This window comes from Carassius gibelio, chromosome A14 (assembly GCF_023724105.1).
Source record: "Carassius gibelio isolate Cgi1373 ecotype wild population from Czech Republic chromosome A14, carGib1.2-hapl.c, whole genome shotgun sequence".
NCBI lineage: Eukaryota > Metazoa > Chordata > Actinopteri > Cypriniformes > Cyprinidae > Carassius > Carassius gibelio.
In genome coordinates this window covers 2,041,004-2,058,843 of record NC_068384.1, presented here as the reverse complement: position 1 = coordinate 2,058,843, position 17,840 = coordinate 2,041,004, and the positions used below count along the sequence as shown (strand labels likewise).

Genomic DNA, 17,840 nt, shown 5'->3' with positions numbered 1-17,840 from the left:
AAATGAAAATGTATTCACCCTCAAGCCATCCGAGAGGTAGATTAGTTTGTTTCCTTATCAGAATAGTTTTGGTTAAGTTAGCATAACATGACTTGCTCACCAATAGATCACCTGCAGTGAATTTTGAATTTTATTGACAAAAAAGTACTCCGTTCAGTTCACTGGGTGCCATCAGAATGAACACAAAATTATAATATAGCGTCTGCTGTGTTATTGGAGCTCAGTGGAACAGATGGCTGTTTATATGCCAACACCAGGTATTATACCATGATAATGTAAACTAGTATTGTGCAGCATCATTAATAAACACACTAAAAGATGCTGCATTATTATTATTAGGGGAAAAAAAGGCATTTTGAACTTTATTTAAAATGTTCAAAGTACATTACCCTTCAGTGAGTTAGAGCTTCATATACATACAATTCAAGTTAACAAACACACAAATGTACATATCCATCCTTCATCAGAAAGAGAAACATCAATAATATGGGAAACTTTGTTCCGCTGTTATCATGTTATTGCTAATGACATTTTCTTTCCTGTTCAAGGGCACATAACAGAAGTACAGAAAAGCTCTATTATCACATTCCCCTTCCTTCTGATTTCTTCTGCCTGTTACAGGCAAATGAACTAATACCACTTCAAGTAATAAATCTTGAGGTAATACCACATTGTGTCTTGGACTGCTTTGGTCGTATTACAGGGCCTTTAACAGGTCTTCTCCTGGTTACTCGGTGTCAAATCATTTTCACACACATCAATACAGACACACACTTCTTTGAAAAGGCACACAGACATAAATACACAAACACAAAAGAATGACATTGAGAGGAACCTCTCCCCTACCATAGAGACTTAAAACAAGGATTATAGGTGTGCCTTTATCAAAATCATTTACCGGTAGTAATAAATTAAAGAAGCAAAAAAAGATCTAATTTATGACAATGAACCACCTTCATAGGGTTTTAAATGAAATTAAGAAGCAGAGCTGCTTAATGTTTTCTTTTGTTCAAGTAAGCACCATTATCGCATATGCGATGCCCTAAGCAACTCAAGACATGGATAATGGAATGTGCAGATCTGTGCATCGGTGATTGTAAACACTTACTCTGTGCGTGTGAAGAAGGAATGTTGCGTCAGTGAGCTATAAGTGTGGTGAGAGGTAACTGGACTGACCCTGTCACACGGAGCAGAGTTAAAGACTGTCCATTTATATCAACCTTTCTTTGAGCCATTTTAGCTACTATCCTCATTTTCTTTAGCATCCTTTGTCAAGCTCTCATCCACGTGCTCGAGCGAGTCTATGCGCTGGATGGACAACTCTGCTGGATCCATCATGGGCAGTTCACTCTGTATGGGGTGGAGCCAGGGCTTATGATCTGGAGAATTTGCTGCTTTCCACGCAGGGTAGTTTTGACCGGCTTGATGGACACTTCTTAAAACCTGTGGAATGACACAAGAGAATGAGGGAGTGGTACTAGTATCAGCGGAAGCGGCACTGAACTTTGTTTTTTTTCGTTCTTGTGTAACCCAGACAATGAAATGGAATCCAGTTATACTTCATTTTCAAGCTGTGCAGTGACTCAAATTTCAGCTAGTCTTTTTTTCCTCATGCACAGCTATAAATAAACAGTGTTTCTGGTTTCTGTCTTGGTCTTGAGAATTTCTGGCAGCACAGTGTGAAATGCTGCCTATAAAGTCTGACTAACATTGTTTTGTTTTAATACAACAGTATTACTAGACAAGAAACAAACCACTTACAGTAATCCACAAATAAATAAAAATTATGTTTCAAATAAGTGATTTTCTATTGAACTTTCTATTTAAAAAAAGTATCACGGTTTCCACAGAAATATTATGCAGCACAACATTTTCAACACTGATAATAATAATAATAATAATAATAATAAATGTTTCTTGAGCAGCAAATATCATATTATAATTTTTTTTCTGAAGGATCACATGACACTAAAGACTGGAGTAATGATGCTGAAAAATCAGCTTTGCAATTGGAGGAATAAATTACATTTTAAAATATATTTTATAAAAACATAAAACAGTTTATGTAAATTGTACTAATAATTCACAGTATTACTTTTCTACTGTATTTTTGATTAAATAAATGCAACCTTGGTAAGCAAGAGATGCAAAACATTTTTGAACAGTAGTGTACATATACATTTATGAATAATATCTTAACACTTGGGACCTGTACCATGATGTTAGCTGAACAAATTCAGAGTTACAGGATTAGTTTTGAGATGACAAAACCAAACCTCTCCAATCCGGCTTTGTTGGTACCATGATGCTGCTCATCAACTTTTTTCAATAACTCAGGTTTTGATCATGAGTTTGTGGAGCACGTGCATGGATGTTTGACAGCAGTGGCAAACAGCCAATCACATGCCTCGCAGCACAGAGCAAGTGTGATTCAATTCTCGCAAGAGAGCCAGCGAGATTCAAAACTCTTTTGCTAAAAGTTAAGAGATTGAAGAATATGAAGAATTTAAATGCATTTACACTGAAGTAAAGCACCCAGAACAAATCCTGCCTCGGAGCAGGTTAGCTGTGGGGTGTAACTTAGTAAGGCAATAAACACTGCTTTAAGCAAAGCCACTTTGATGGTACTTAAAACCCAGGATTGGTGCAAACTAATTCTTCATGGCTTCATGGTACAAGCCCCTGATTAATAGTCAATGGAAAGACAAACACCTTAGTGTTCAATAATAGTTTATAAACACCAAGCATGATGAACAGTCCACGTTATCAGTGCCCTTTGGACAGAGAAACTGTCTGGGAACTCTGCAAACAACCCCACCATCTGCAGTAATAATTCACAAGACTATGAAACGCCAAAACACAAAGCCACAATGCAATGTTAGACTCAGTTCCTGTTCTTAATCAGAAGAACATCTACATCATAGTTATCTTTGGATAACAATCTCACTCAGACTCAGTGAGGGCTGAAGAATTATTAAAAGGCGTTTCTAACAAGTGTAAAACGCCACTGCTTGCTGTGTCAGTGATTATCATGAATGATTAATACAGAAAAGAGATTTGTATTTAACAGGAGCTTAAGCAACACTCTCTTCTGTAAATAAAGAGAATGACTGTAGTCATGCAGCCTACAGACAGAACAAGACAAACAAGTTTCACTTTGGCACAGCAAGTGCTTTGTGAGCGTCTTCAGTACAAGCTCTTCCAGTAGGTTTCCATGGTAACAACTGTGATGTCACAAGCCTTAAACACAGTCCTATATATAAAGACACTCGCATCCTCAAAAAGTACATCTATAGAAACAATAGAAAGACAGAAAATATGTTTACTTACTTTTGGAGCCAGGACCTGAGATCCTTTGTTGACCACCCACTTTGGAAGAGACCCTAAAAGATGAAAAAATAATTAAAAAACGGCGACAAATTAAAGTCTTACAATGTAAATGAACGATGGGTGAACCAGGGAATCTGTTCATACCTCTGGGATCCGCTTGTGAGAGGTACGTGAAAATGCAGCTGTTGGTCCCCGCTGGTTTGATCAGGTAACCCGTCAGAAGGGAAACGGCCCTTACCAGATCCTTCCGTGGGGGATATTTCTAAAATGACAGCAAGACTTTATTAAAATCTATTTTTACATTTGTAAATGCATGTATTAATACGTTATAATTGTTATTATTATTGTTATAGTCATTATTTTGCATTTCGCAGTTGTTTTGGCACCACTAGTGAAGCAGACGACGCATTTTACCTTTAAGTAAATCTGATATTTCACTAGCTCTTAATCAACGTATGTAACACAAAACGTATGATAACAGAAGGCGTAAGTAAATAAGAGACGTACCGGATGTTTCACTGAGAAGTTAATGATCACATATTCACTTTCAGATGCCTGCCAAGTGCGCAGGGTCACCACATCTCTGTTCTTCAATGGGCTTGGGCAGCGCCCTGGGAATAAAGAATAAAAAAAGGTGTTGTTATTTCAAAATGTTATTAACAGTGTTAGGTGACTAGCATTGAGACTAACGAAATCCTAAAAGATCAACTAGAATGACCGTAAGATAAGAAATAACTCTCAATGATTGATAAAAAATGTATACGATTACATGACTCACATGAATAGTAGCCCACATCAGCATTAGCAGCTAGACGAGCGATGTCAAAACTCTCAAGCATTGTAGGGTCCCATGTCTTCCGGTACAAGCCGTCATGAAGCACGTCAAACATGGTGGCAGCCGAAACATCCTTTATGTTCATTCTGCACTGCATTGGAAACAAGGCATTACATTAGTGTTGTTATGGCAGCAGTACACACTGATCATGGTCATGTAAATTAAATTGAAATGTAGTACAGGGGAAATGTAAAGATATTGTGGGGGCCATAGAAAATATATGCAAAATGAATAAATAAATAAACAATTTATAACCACACACCCCTAGCTACTATTAAATTATGTATAACCACTGACCCGTTAAACATGTTATGATGTAGTAATATTAATGTTCCTACCAAAAGTTATAACATTTTTATAAAGCACACGAAGTTATAAACAGTTAGATGCTGGCAAACATCTTACCTTGATTTTGTGCACTTTGGATAAGTTTCCTTTGCTGTTTGTAGAAGCTGATAAAGGGGCCACCTCGACCCAGACCTCCATGTCATTTTTATCATATTTACTGACCCAGTTCTCCGTGGACGAGCATTGTCTTTTGAATTCACTGAACATGGATTCATCTGGAATTATTCCCGTACCGCGAGACATACCTGAAACAGCAGATTCACCGATCAAAGACACTGCGAGAAATACAGATCCGTCTGAGGGAACTTGCTTCAACCAAGATTAAGTATCTTTGTACTGTTCGCAAAGGGTGAGGTGTAACTATTATAGTCACAGAATAACCTTTCAAGCTCGACAAGATTTTTCTGACAAATTCCTCACCTGGCGTCAGCTCCTGCGCGTGGAAAACTCTCGTCACCACTTCCGGGAGTAGAACAGGTGTATTACACCACTGCAAGGTGCGCAGCTAGTCAACCAGCACTGAACCACAGTGATTTAGCACACTGACATGATCCTGATTTATATTCACAGGCTTTCATGTTATCAAGAATGATGAAAATCTGGCACGAATTGGGTGTGTGGGACCGCAAGTTTTGATTGGTCAGTCGGGTTCTGGTCCAGTGGTCTCTACTGCTCCACTGATTAGCATAATCATTAATAAAAGACGACAAAGACGAGCTGTGAGCTCAACCGAAACCCTTCAGATCACCGGCAATATCATTAAACTGGCTCGAGCAGTGAGTCAGCAGTAAGAGAATTCATTTAATGCCTGTTAATTCTAAAAATACAAAGCGTAAAAAGGAACGTTGCATAAAACCAACCATTCACCAACGTTGTATTTTTATTTTATTATTACTTATTTTGCTTTTGTTGGTATTATTATGCCACTGCATATAGGTTAAGTAACATGATGAACATGTAATGAAGTTTACTTTGCTATCTGTAATGATTGTGTACAAAATAATATATCAATGCAGTTCATTATTACTGTCTAACACTATATGTATATAAGCCTACATACAGAAACCACAACCAGGACAAACAGCAAATTTGGTGAAATATCTTTATTCATGTGATACATTTTGGTGTCTCCTTGACCTTCCATTTTTTTTTTACAGCATATAATAATAGTATTTTGTTCACACAAACTTTGCTAAACACTAGTAGACAGCGTATTTCAAACAGACCAGCACACTTCAGAATAGCACACAGCTGAGTATTCAGTCGGTGACAAGTGATAGAGCTGTTCAGGGGGGTTTTCACGCTTTATATCAAACCATATTAAATGTTAATGTTTCAAACACACTTAATTGCCCTTTTTTTAGTCTTCGTGATGACAGGATCTGTCGTTTTACAGTTGTATGAGAGGAAAAGTGACTGTGCTGGGGGGTTCGCTGATACCTCTCTGGGAAATAAAAGCCCATTTGAGTTAAACTGTTGAAACCCAGCATTACAGATGGAGCATGACAGTCTTTAATGTGACCAAGACTAGGTCTTTGTGATACAGTAGCAAGGCAGCAATGCAAATTTTACATCAACCTTTGATTCCCACACACTGCGAACTGCCATTAAAGTCAAGCATACGACACACTGTTTCACAAACTAGTGAGATAATAAATAAACACATGAAACCACCAGTCTTACGACGAGCAATACCAAGACGTGTCTGTACACTAAGCAATAGCCGTGTTGAAGGAAGAAATATAAATATCCCATTTAACAAAACCTCATTAGCTCTATGCAATGTTAATAGGCTCACGCAAACCACAGCGCTGTGGCCCGAACTGGTGCACTATGACAACAAAACAAGCAAGGCATTTTGTGTTAGACCGTCTCTAAACTGCATGCTGTTTCTACACTTGCGCAGCAAAAACAAGACAGAAAAGGAGTGGAATTAGTGTGAACTGCTTTCCATATCTAAGCTCAGAGTGATGCGTTACGATAGTTTTGTTAGTACACACACGTTTTTACAATTAACGTTAGGTTTTGTAACTACAGTCGTGGAGAAGTCATTCAATATCTTAGGTTTTGAGTTTCCACGAAATTAAATATGTTTACAAAGCAATTTCCCTTTTCTCAGAACATTAAATCCTATTTTTCCCCCATAGCTCATTCTACATCCATGCAACCCTCCGAAAATTCCTGTATAAAATTGGCCTGTCCAGAATGATGCTTGTCAACAACAAAAAAACACACACAAAAAAACATTTTTTGGCCAAACGTGTAATTCCTGAAACAAAAAGACCTTTAAATGATATCTGGTCCCAAATACCAATTATACAGAATATTGTGTCCAAGATATTTCACAACAGTTTCAAAAGAAATTCCTTCTGTATCTTTCTTTAAATAACCAAAAAACACTAACAAAATAGTGTGTAATGTTCATGTAAAAAAAAAATCCAGTAACAGCATGAATCAGTAACACAAGACTACAGCCTCTCAATGCAATAATGTCAAGCTTTTCCTCCAGAGAAATTATAAAAGACTTAAAACGATGACATCAGCCCCGGCTCTGGAACATGGTAACTTCACAACGATTATGACGGCTCTGATGTGTGAAAACTCAAGAGCACACGAGTGTATATCAGTCTGCAATCCCATATAATGCCATGCAGCCACCAAAGATGAGAATCTGAATGGTTTTAGCATTTAATCTATGCTGTCATTTGACTTTTTTCCCATTAATATATGTATTTTTGGAATCCATTTTAATACAGAGTAATAGCACATCCACATGGTTACTCTGAAAAGTCATTAGGGTCGAAAAGAAAGAAAAGGTTCTCTGCTCATGAATGGGGCCGTGAGAGGAACGAGTGACCACTGAGAGGCAAGCTGTTCGTGTGTGAAGGGGACGGGAGGGGGGGGGGTTACTAGCATGAGCAGCTGCTCTCGGTAACAGGCAGCTCCGGAGGCTTCTCCAGTTTGATGTCGATCACTGAAAGTTCAGGTTAAGGATCCGTTAGTGACAAGATCATGTGAATATAAGTATGTCAACATAAGTAAAAAAAAACAAAAAAAAAAAACACAGGCTTGTGATCTCCTGCTATCAGGCTGATGCGGACAAGCAGATTCTGACATTTTAATGTGAGTGATGTCATCTTTGTCAGAAGACTTTTACGGTGCATGTAAAGGATACTGTCCTCTTTGCTTTTCTCTGGTGTACTATCCATTCCAGGCAAAGCAGCAGCAACACGACGAAACAGCTAAAAAAAAAAAAGTTACTTAGTTAAAATCTTATAATTAATGAGATATACAGTACCGTTCAAAAGTTTGATTAAAATAAAATGTAAACCATTCTAATATGCTGATTTTCTGCTCAAGAAACATTTATGTTGAAAACATTTGTTATGCTTAATTTTGTTTTGTTTTTTAGAAACTGAGATCCTTTTTTTCAGGATTGTTTGATGAATAGAAAGTAAAAAAGTATATACTTTTGTACAACTGCAAATGTCTTTATGGTCTCATTTCCCAAATTTAACGTGCCCTTCCTGAAAAAAAGTCTTATTTTCTTTCAAAACCCCATGCTTTGAACAGCAGTGTATCACTTATGAAAACTTTTCAATGTGCAAATAGCCCATCTCCCCTATTTAAACTAAATTATAACTCCTACTGGGTAGAGATGACACTATCATTATAAAAAAAGCACTGTTAAAGAGACTCCGTGTTCTATTCATTCTGACAATAAAAAGAAATACAGTTTGCTAATAAAAAGCATAATGCACAAATTAAATGTCTATGTCCAGTCTTTGAATAGCAAGTGATGCTACCACACAGCACATAAAAAAATAATCATTCTAGCAATGCTTGGCCAACATGCAAAGAATACCTGTGACACAGTACATGGAGAATAATTCAAGCAAACAAAACTAAACAAAAACACAAAACAGCAGCCCAAAAGCACGGGACACCTGTGAATGTAAGGCAGGGGCGGAATGGCTCATAATGGGTGAAGCGGAGAAAGATAGAAACCAAAGGAAGCACAAGAAATAGTGTGGTGGAGGGAAGGTAGAGCTGGGCCATCCTCGTTTCTCAATGATTCTACCTGTTTGACATTGTAGCCAGTCTTTGCGCTGGTTTCAATGAACATGACATTCAGTTCCTTAGCCCTCTGCTCGCCCCCCTCCGTGGTAATCTGTCTGCTCGACCGGAGCAGGGGGGCAGGGGGAGAAATACAGACAGACAAAAGAACTGCGTCAAGAAGAGAAAGAGACAGAGGCTGACTGAGGTTCACATTAGTAATGGGGGAAAAAGAGGAATTAAGAGTTGCGATAGGATCCCGTCATAGGTTGAAAAGTTGAGAAATGGCTGAAATCTTAATATTGATAAGAGATCACTGCACTGCAGTTCAACAAAAGGCTATTCACAGAGAACACATTTGTTATTTGAGGACAGATGATAAACAACAAATAGTAAATGTACACCCTAACAGGGGAAGTGATGATAACGTTGTCGGCCTTGTTTATTTTCAGCTTTAAGAGAGAGTTCACCCAGCAATTCTCATGTTGTTTCAAGCCTGTTGCATTCTTCTGTGAAATATGACAGAGTAACACAGAAGAATAGAGGAATGTCCAAACTCCTTTCCATCCACTTCTATACTACAATTAAATGCAGCATGGACATTCTGCTAAATATCCTCTTTTTTTTTCACAGAAGAAATACTTATACATCTTTGAACAGGGGGGACATCAGGGGACTGCATCTGAAACGGTACCTAAATTTGACCGACATCCCACAGAGAATAATTTAGACTTTGTATAAGGAAAGGTTAGAACAGCTTCAAGTATACAGGGCTTTTACAGATAGTTATGCCCAGACCAAGACAGAATCTGTGGACATTTTCTGCATTTGAGGGGAAAAGTCTTTAGATATGGTAAAATGTGTTAAACTGAGCTAGACATTTATTGTTAGCTGAAAACAATCAATCAAGCAAACTATTAAATCAAAGGACACAAAAGAGGTAGGAGATGTAAATGACTTTTTTTTGTGAAATGACATACATTTCAATTGAACTGAACCATGAACTGAAAAATGCAGAGCTTTCTGCTGAAATCTGTGACTGCAGAATCTGTGTGTGTGTTAATGTCACATTCCTTCCATATTTCTTTCTGGTTTCCTTGGGCAGATCACAGCTGACAGGGTTGGTGATTGCGTCACAAGGCATGTTTGCTTGAAATGGAGTCAGCTCAATAGGAATCCACACTTATGTGAGTTTCGAGTGAGGGCAAAAATGTTCCTATGAAGATTGTGCATCAGGTTCAAGATGATCAAGCAGATTTGTGGTATTAACTAACAGAAAAATGCTTGGTTTAAAAATTACCTGTGTATTTCTACATTAGTGTTAATGAAAATGTTTTGTTCCCGGAATTTTGCTCATGTGACCGCTCATGTTATGCTTTGAAAATGCAAAAGAAACCCTTTTTTAAAGGGGTCATGATGAACTGCCTTATTTTATTTTATTGTAGTGTTCCCTGAGGTTCACTTATAATGTTATCAAGATTTTTACATAAAAAACATCATAATTTAAAAGTAATAGGCTATTTTCTGCCCTGTTTAGAACCCCTCATCAGAACACTTTAAATAGGCGTGGCATTGATTGCATAAAATTGTGCCTCATTTGTAAATGAATCCACTGTAAAATAACGTGAAGAAAGGACCAAGTTCTTACTGACGCGGTCTGGATCTTTATTAAAAATAAAGTTCATCCCCTTTTTCCTAATGTTGGGATCAGAAGGAAGGCGATGCAAAAACTTAGGTTTTTTTCTACAATTCAGCACTAGGGATACTCATATTAACCATTTAACCATCAACTGAAAGTAAAAAAAATGACAGATTAATACTTTCAGTTTAAACGGTTCAAAGTTATTTTTTAATGGCCCCAGGGCATCAGTTTAAAAGTAGCCTGATTCCGTGGAAAAACGTGTACTTTGCAACCCTGTATAAAACACAAGCTTGAATGTTCATGGGTCGAGAGTAGGATTATAGATGACTGACAGACCATCCTGGAGTATTTGCTGCTCAGATCCTGAACTCACTGACAAATATATCATCGTGTAAGAATAACTGTGCTCCTTTACTCAGAGTGTGCGAATGTGAACAAAAAAATCGAAAGTGATCAGTGAGCAAATTCTGATTGTGAAAGCGTTCCGCACAGAGCTCTACTCTAGAGCATCTGCACAGCTCGTCAACATTTTAGCTTTTAACTTCTTTTTTTTTTATGTTTGCTTGTTTTTTTTTCAATGCACAAGCACTCTTTAGCACTCTTCTTCATGAGCATTTGAGTGTGTGGATAAAAACTAGATTAGAGTGCCATCTGCTGTTAAAATCTAAGCTCAGAATCGATTCCAGAAGAATTGCGATGCATTCTAAAAAATCTTAGAATCAATCCACGAATTGATTCTGCATTGATTTATCGTCCAAGTCCTACTGTATACACCACTAGTGTATATTCAAAATCTGTCAGTAGGATAGTTGTGTATAGGTACAGTGTTTATGTGACGCATTTGTATAGTTTGTATTTTTTAGTTCATGTATAGGTAAACATACATATATATATATATACATATATATATTGCATATTTCAAGTCAAAATCTGTCAGTAGGTTAGCTGTGTATAGGTAAAGTATTATGTGAAACATTCTTGTTTTATTGGGATGCTCTGATCCACCTTTTTTGCCTCCAATACCGATACCTAGGCTTCAGTATTGGCCGATACAGATACCGATCCATTGCCAGTGAAGTTTTTTCCACCATTTAAATAAATGTAGAATTTATATACTAAAACCAATACAGTGTAGCACGAAGCGCTTACAATGTGTGTATTCGGTGTGCAGAGTGATGCGCTTAAAGCAAAATCGAACCGTGTTTCTTCAAGCGAATCATTCTGCAGACCGGATGCACACATTGTACGCGCTTTGTGTTAAACAGTGCAAAGCACAAAAAGAAGAGACGCTGAAGCGTAGTGTATTATATATGTGAAACAGTTACTGAGCGACCAGATTGAAAGGTTGAGAGGCTGACTGACCGACACAGCAGAGAAAAAGAGTTTGTGTTAACTTTAATGTAAGGACTTAAGTTAAATATTCATATGTAGCTCACATTAAGGCGGTTCTCAATTCCAGCCCTCGAGTCCCCAGCTCTGCATATTTTCGATGTCTCTCTTTGTTAACACCTGATTCATGTGATCAGCTCATTGGAAGTAAGCTCACATTTTTGATGGAAATTGAAAATATGCCACAGATTCGGGTTACATAAATCAGAAACCTTAGGTCTGAACTACATCTGTATATTTTCACCCACCTGTTTGACGTTATAACCAGCTTTGGCGCTGGTCTCTATGTACATCACACCCAGTTCCCGAGCTTTTTTCTCTGCTGCCTCTACAGACACTTGCCTGCCATAGTCCATAGTGGAGGTGTGGACACAGTTCAAATTAGAATGGGTAGAAAAAGCAAAAATAGTAATGGGAAATCAAAAATAAATTCAACACAAGAGAAAATATGATCAAACAGAAAAGAAACAATGGCACAAATTACTCAACATAATATTTAAATCAATTAAAAGGAGAAAACCGAACACAAAAAATAACTTAAAACGTGATGTTTGAGGGATGAACAAAACATGTGTTCATCAAACTCCACAAATGCTTAACCTTTTATCAGCCAGGTCTGTCTTGTTGCCAACCAACATGATAATTACATCACTTCCTCGCTCTGTTCTGACATCATCTATCCACTTTGAGGTTTGCTGGAAAGAGTTGAGATCTGAAGAACAGAGGGAAAAAAGTCAGACAAGGACTCGTAAAAAAAAAAAAAAAAAATATCTAGTGTTGGAAATGATCGAATGAAAAAATCAGTTTGCACAATCCAAATTTAGCAGTGGTCAAATCACACTTGATTCACTTCAAAGCCACATTTTCTCAGAAGAAGGTTTGCAGGCAGACTGTTAGTATAAAGATTAACAAATCAGAGGATGGTTAAGATAAAGCACAGGTCATTTCATTGCTCAATAACAGCAGTTTGATGTTAAATAAGAAGCATGTACAATCTACTTTTTAATCCGAATAATAAAAAAATATTGTTCCCAAGCAACCATACTAAGATGAGCTAGAGGCCATGAGCTAGAGCTAGAGGCAGCTGCCGAATTGTGCTAACTGTGGCCTGGAGGCATAAATCCTTGCTGACCCAATGAGTGAGGCTCAGACTCACTGGTGATGTCATAGACCACCACAGCAATAGTGGAGTCTCGGATGTAGCTGGGAATGAGGCTGCGGAAGCGCTCCTGCCCTGCAGTGTCCCAAAGCTGGAGCCGAACCTGAGGGACCAGCAAACCGTGGTGTGCAAAAGAACAAAGGGGGGAGAGAAAAGTAGAACAGAGAAAAGGAAAGATATAAAGAGAGGACAGGGCAAGGGAGCAGGGTAAGTGAAAAGGACAACATCAAAGAAACAAAACAAGAATGAAATAGAGAAATGCACGTAATTTTATTTTATTTTTTTACAATTTTTGTCTTATTAAGTTCTGTATTTATAGATCATGAACTTACGTTTTTAGGAAATAAGAATAAGAATGATTTTAAAAACCATCTGAAGGCATTTAGGCATTTCTCTATTCCAGCTCTCTGAATGATGCTGCTTTCTGCAAGATGCTTTGCAAATGGCACTCCTTTCATGTAACAACATGTAACTGGACATGCTTTTAGTCTAACCAAAGCACTTTATGGTTTTGAAATATATGTTTTCCAATGTGACCCAAAAGACCCCAAACTTTTATAATTTTGTTTCAATTTCATATTTTATCATGTACACACTGTCATGCTGTTCCAAACCTATTTGACTTCCTTTCTTCTGTGGAACACAAAGTATTCTGAAGGATGTTTGTTTGTTTTGTCCATATAATGAAAATCAATGGGGTCTGGATCCCACTGACTTCATGTGTATGGACCCAAAACACTGAGAGAGATTATCTTCCTTTGTTTTCACATCCTATTATCTCCACGTGAGTGTAAAAGCTTTACTAAAAATTCTAACAATTTAAAGGATCCAAGTGTCAAATGGAAAATAGTAGAAGATAATTCCCTAAGCTGGGAGGAACTACAGAAAAACTAGTGTAAAGATGCTTAAACTGGAAGAAGAATAACAATCTTTGGAAGTCAATGGGGTTCATCATTGTTTTGGATCCTACTGACTTTGTTTATATATAGACAAAAGCAGTTCTGTCTTTTTGGGTTCTACAGAAGAAAGTAAGTCATACTGGTTTTGGACCTACATGAGCAGTGTTTCCCATCCAGTGATTCCCATACATCAACACTGACCACCACATACAGACCTTCCAAAGGGCTTGTAGCACACCTTTTACATGATGGCTACATGAGTGCCATTTACTCAAGCATTACCCAACTTGACCTCACCATGCGGTGAAGCAGGAGCACTAGCTACCTACTTGCTATATCATAGACCACCACTGCGGCTGCTGAGTCTCTGATGTAACTGGGAATGAGGCTACGGAAGCGCTCCTGCCCAGCTGTGTCCCACAGCTGTAGCCGAATCTATGACCATCCATGCAGAACAACAGGCGTGGGGACCCATTCAGCACCCAGCCAGGGAAGAGAGTGGGATGAGGTGGACAAAGACACAACCAAACTTAAAAAGGTGAACTCAAAATAAAAGACCAACTAATGACTACAATGAGCTACAGGCATGCACAAGGAATTAGGCAAATGATAACTGTGATGAATCTGTGACACAGACAGTGAAATCACCTGATGGACTTTAAATAAATAAATAAAGAAGTCTTATAGACTTTAAAGGAGATATTAGGAAACATCAAGGTGACTGACTTGAGCCAGTGTGTGTCAAAACCGCCTGGTAATAATATTGTTACTAGTCAATGTTTTAACTAAACTAGACTTTATACAAACATGCTAGCTTTCTAATAAGACAAAAGGCTTGGGCACACAGAGACTCCTAGGAAATTATTCTAGAAATGCTAATCTCGGTCCTACCGTGCGGTCTTCCAAGTACATGGTTTTTGACAGAAAGTCTATCCCAATAGTTGCCTGTTGAGAGAAAAAAATAGTTTATTAGTGCACACTGCAAAATTTCCAAGACACTTAACTTTAACATCAAACTTGATCTCAGTGGCACCAAATCTCACTGGTTCTCTGGTTCTGTGCATTATATGAACATGTATGAATCAGATTTGAGATCTAAAAACTAAATTAAAGGGTTAGTTCACCCAGATAGCAAATGTATGTCATTGATAACTTACCCTCATGTTGTTTCAAACCCATAAAACCTCCGTTTATCTTCAGAACACAGTTTAAGATATTTTAGAGCCAGATAACGAACAATAGACTGACTCGTTCACAAGTGAAAAAACCGGTTGCATCGGTGTTCGGATCACCAGTAGTTCTTTCGGACAGTTCGATTCAATAAACCGGTTGAAGAAAACGGTTCACCGGTTCTTTTGCGCTCGACGTAATGGCGTCATTTGCGATGATTGCCCTTGATTCAAGCCTTCGGTTTACCCGCACTCATAACACAAGCACAGAATCAGTTCAGAATTAATCATCAAAAGAATCAGTTCAGTTCAGACATTTTGGTCTGCTTCACGCTGAATCACACATGCGCAGTAACATCAGCTCCTCAGTTCACGAATCGGACGCGTCTGACAAGAAACGGTTCTTGACTCGTGAACGAGTCAATGTTTTGTTCGTTATCTGGCTCGGCTCTGTGTTCATCTTCAGTTCTCTCTTCACAGCAGTTCAGTCAGTGTACTGTTTGAGTACATGAATTACTCCGGGATATTGGTTTTTTTGAACTCAGAGGGGAGTGTCAGCCACATTAAATAAGTGAACAGCTTAAGTCATTTGTGGATTAATGCGTATTAGAGATGCGAACCGTTTAAAACGATTCAGTTCGATTTGGTGAACTGAATGATTCGTTTGCGAACCGGATATCCAGACTGCTTTGATTTGAACTCTCTCTCACAACAGACACGGAAGAGAAGACAATGCTGAATAAAGTCGTTGTTTCAGCTATTTTTGGACCAAAATGTATTTTCGATGCTTCAAAATATTCTAACTGACCCTTCTGATGTCACATGAACTACTTTAATGATGTTTTTTTTTACCTTTCTGGACATGGACAGTATACCGTACACACAGCTTCAATGGAGGGACTGGGAGCTCTCGGACTAAATCTAAAATATCGTAAACTGTGTTCCAAAGATAAACAGAGGTTTTACGGGTTTGAAACAACATGAGGATAAGTTATTAATTATATAAATTTGCTATCTGGGTGAACTAACCCTTTAAAACTGGCCAAGTACCAAATGCAAGATAAAATCCATCATACACTGCCATTTAAACATTTGGGATCAGTACATTTATTTTTTTAAAGGAAATTAATAGTTTTATTCAGCATTTAAGTATGCATTAAATTGATCAAAAGTGACAGTAAGACATTTATAATGTTAAAATAAGAAATGTTTCTTGAGCACCAAATCAGCATATTAAAATGTTTTCTGAAGGATCATGTGACACTGAAGACTGGAGTAATGATGCTGGAAATTCAGATTTGCATCACAGAAATAAATTACATTTTAAAATATATTCAAATAGAAAACATTTATTTTAAACTGCTATATTACAAAATATTACTGTTTTTATTATTGAACTTTTTTTTTAATTAAGTCTTTATGAGCAAAAGAGACTTAATATGGAAACGAAATCAAAAAAAAATAATTCTATAAAGTATCTAATTTTGTGTTCCATGGAAGACAAGGTTTGGATCAACAAGATCCAAAATTTTTATTAGCAAATGTTAAAATTCCTTTAGAGAACAACACTGAAACCAAACCTTTGCGTTGCAGATTTTACAATATCAGCAACACTCTGGGCAGATATTAAGATGCACAATAACACGGTAAGCATCTGTGAACACACAATGGGCTCTGACAGTCAAAGCAGGTGTTACCTGATAGGTATTATCGAAGCTGTCATACATAAACCTCGTGATAAGTGAAGTTTTGCCGACTGTGGAAAAAGATTAAAACATAAAGCATTAGAAATAAGACAGCCTCACAGTAAATACGTCTCTAAACATAGTGTGCTCCCTACACAGACAGGTGTTTGGTGTTCGCATTGAAAGTATATTGTCAAAGATGCGGTCAAGGATGCACTGGTCTGCAGGATGAGTCTGAACTCTGATCGCTGTGTTGGCAACATGGGTGTCGCCGTCCTGCTTTTACAGCAACATACCATTTCAATACAGGTTTATGAAATGCAGTAACTCTAGTTTACGACAGAATGCTGTCTTTTTTTTTATTTTTATTTTTTTACGTCAGATCCAGCCATTATGAAAAGAAAAAGTGGATGTGACGTGGATGATGTGGCAGTTAAAAATCCCTGATGTGGTTTATGAATGATCTCATGATTGTCACAGCTGGCTAGCTACAACCATGCTAACTGCTATCTGCTAGCAACCATCTTCACAACAGACAGTATTGTTTTATACACTTAAACATGTTCACTCACGATTGTAGCGCAATGTTGTTTGCATTTCATGTGTTAAATCTAATGTTCGATGCGATCACATATAAAAGGCCTTTAAAACTGGAGATCTCTTTTGTGGCTAAGACTGACTAATGCTAATCCTGCCTTCGATGTCAACATAAAACACAACATAAACACAGAGGAGAACTATATAACAATAACATAATTAGCCAATTAAAGCAGAATTGAGTTGATAATCCTATAAGGTTATATTTTTTTATAAAACTTAGTTGGATACAGCAGGATATTACGTTAGATGCCTCATGATGTCTGTTCGTTTATTGTTAATGACAACCGTTTACTGTAAATGTCGCTGTATTTTAAGTGCTTCGATCGTATCCCTTCAAACTGTCAGATAACGTTAGTTATTTACATGTGTATTTGGTAACATCTATCATTCTGTAGCATCCTTTCAGCTGGCCTGTCTGTTTCTCTGTCCACGTCTCACCGTATCTGAACACTTACCGCTTTGCTCGCCCAAGAAAACCAGCTTAAATTTCCGCAGAGGGTTGCCAAACTCTCCGCCACCGGTCGTAGTAGACATATTTATCGAGTACAATAAACAAAAACTATATAAATATTGTTATTTGCTGTGCGCGGACGGACACACACAGTACAGTCGTGTGACGGAGCGCCGAGGACAGCTGCTGATTCCTGAGTGACAGCGCCTCATAGAGGCCAGAGATGGAAGCGCAGGAAACGCTTTGGCTGTGTTTCACAACCTAGTGCTTGAGAGCC

At 37.8% G+C, this 17,840-nt stretch overlaps 2 protein-coding genes across 7 annotated transcripts; both read right to left on the bottom strand.

Moving 5' to 3' along the window:
- Positions 1 to 350: 350 nt before the first annotated feature.
- On the bottom strand, positions 351 to 5,100 carry LOC128027218 (START domain-containing protein 10). 2 transcript variants are annotated; one of them, XM_052614581.1, is made up of 7 exons: positions 4,934 to 5,100; positions 4,571 to 4,758; positions 4,109 to 4,256; positions 3,838 to 3,941; positions 3,475 to 3,592; positions 3,331 to 3,383; positions 351 to 1,443 (listed from the first exon to the last, which is right to left on the bottom strand). In XM_052614581.1, the coding sequence occupies exons 2-7, from the start codon at positions 4,754 to 4,756 to the stop codon at positions 1,237 to 1,239; spliced, it is 816 nt and encodes a 271-aa protein (XP_052470541.1). In that variant the 5' UTR covers positions 4,757 to 4,758; positions 4,934 to 5,100; the 3' UTR covers positions 351 to 1,236. The 2 variants fall into 2 exon arrangements, with proteins under 2 accessions (XP_052470541.1, XP_052470540.1); XM_052614580.1 differs by lacking the exon at positions 4,934 to 5,100 and having other exon boundaries at positions 4,571 to 4,919.
- Positions 5,101 to 5,601: 501 nt separating this feature from the next.
- LOC128027219 (ras-related protein Rab-6B) lies at positions 5,602 to 17,836 on the bottom strand. 5 transcript variants are annotated; one of them, XR_008186654.1, is made up of 9 exons: positions 17,568 to 17,784; positions 16,525 to 16,583; positions 14,550 to 14,603; positions 13,988 to 14,093; positions 12,201 to 12,312; positions 11,849 to 11,942; positions 8,595 to 8,688; positions 7,689 to 7,755; positions 5,602 to 7,487 (listed from the first exon to the last, which is right to left on the bottom strand). XR_008186654.1 is itself a non-coding variant. In XM_052614585.1 (8 exons), the coding sequence occupies exons 1-8, from the start codon at positions 17,644 to 17,646 to the stop codon at positions 7,423 to 7,425; spliced, it is 636 nt and encodes a 211-aa protein (XP_052470545.1). In that variant the 5' UTR covers positions 17,647 to 17,836; the 3' UTR covers positions 5,602 to 7,422. The 5 variants fall into 5 exon arrangements, 4 of the variants coding, with proteins under 4 accessions (XP_052470545.1, XP_052470544.1, XP_052470543.1 ...); XM_052614585.1 differs by lacking the exons at positions 11,849 to 11,942; positions 13,988 to 14,093 and adding an exon at positions 12,757 to 12,862 and having other exon boundaries at positions 17,568 to 17,836; XM_052614584.1 differs by lacking the exons at positions 8,595 to 8,688; positions 13,988 to 14,093 and adding an exon at positions 12,757 to 12,862 and having other exon boundaries at positions 17,568 to 17,791.
- Between the last annotated feature and the right edge of the window lie 4 nt (positions 17,837 to 17,840).

Bases quoted from the DNA above. Each gene is read 5' to 3' on its own strand.
- LOC128027218 (XM_052614581.1), bottom strand. From the start codon at position 4,756: ATGTCTCGCGGTACGGGAATAATTCCAGATGAATCCATGTTCAGTGAA. The intron at 3,942-4,108 runs GTGAGTCATGTA...CTTTATTCCCAG, and splicing joins TGATGTGGGCTACTATTCAT to GGCGCTGCCCAAGCCCATTG. The intron at 3,593-3,837 runs GTACGTCTCTTA...CTGTCATTTTAG, and splicing joins ACTTCTCAGTGAAACATCCG to AAATATCCCCCACGGAAGGA.
- LOC128027219 (XM_052614585.1), bottom strand. From the start codon at position 17,646: ATGTCTACTACGACCGGTGGCGGAGAGTTTGGCAACCCTCTGCGGAAA. The intron at 14,604-16,524 runs GTAACACCTGCT...TTCTCTCAACAG, and splicing joins GCTTCGATAATACCTATCAG to GCAACTATTGGGATAGACTT. The intron at 12,313-12,756 runs GTGAGTCTGAGC...TCTGTTCTTCAG, and splicing joins GGTGGTCTATGACATCACCA to ATCTCAACTCTTTCCAGCAA.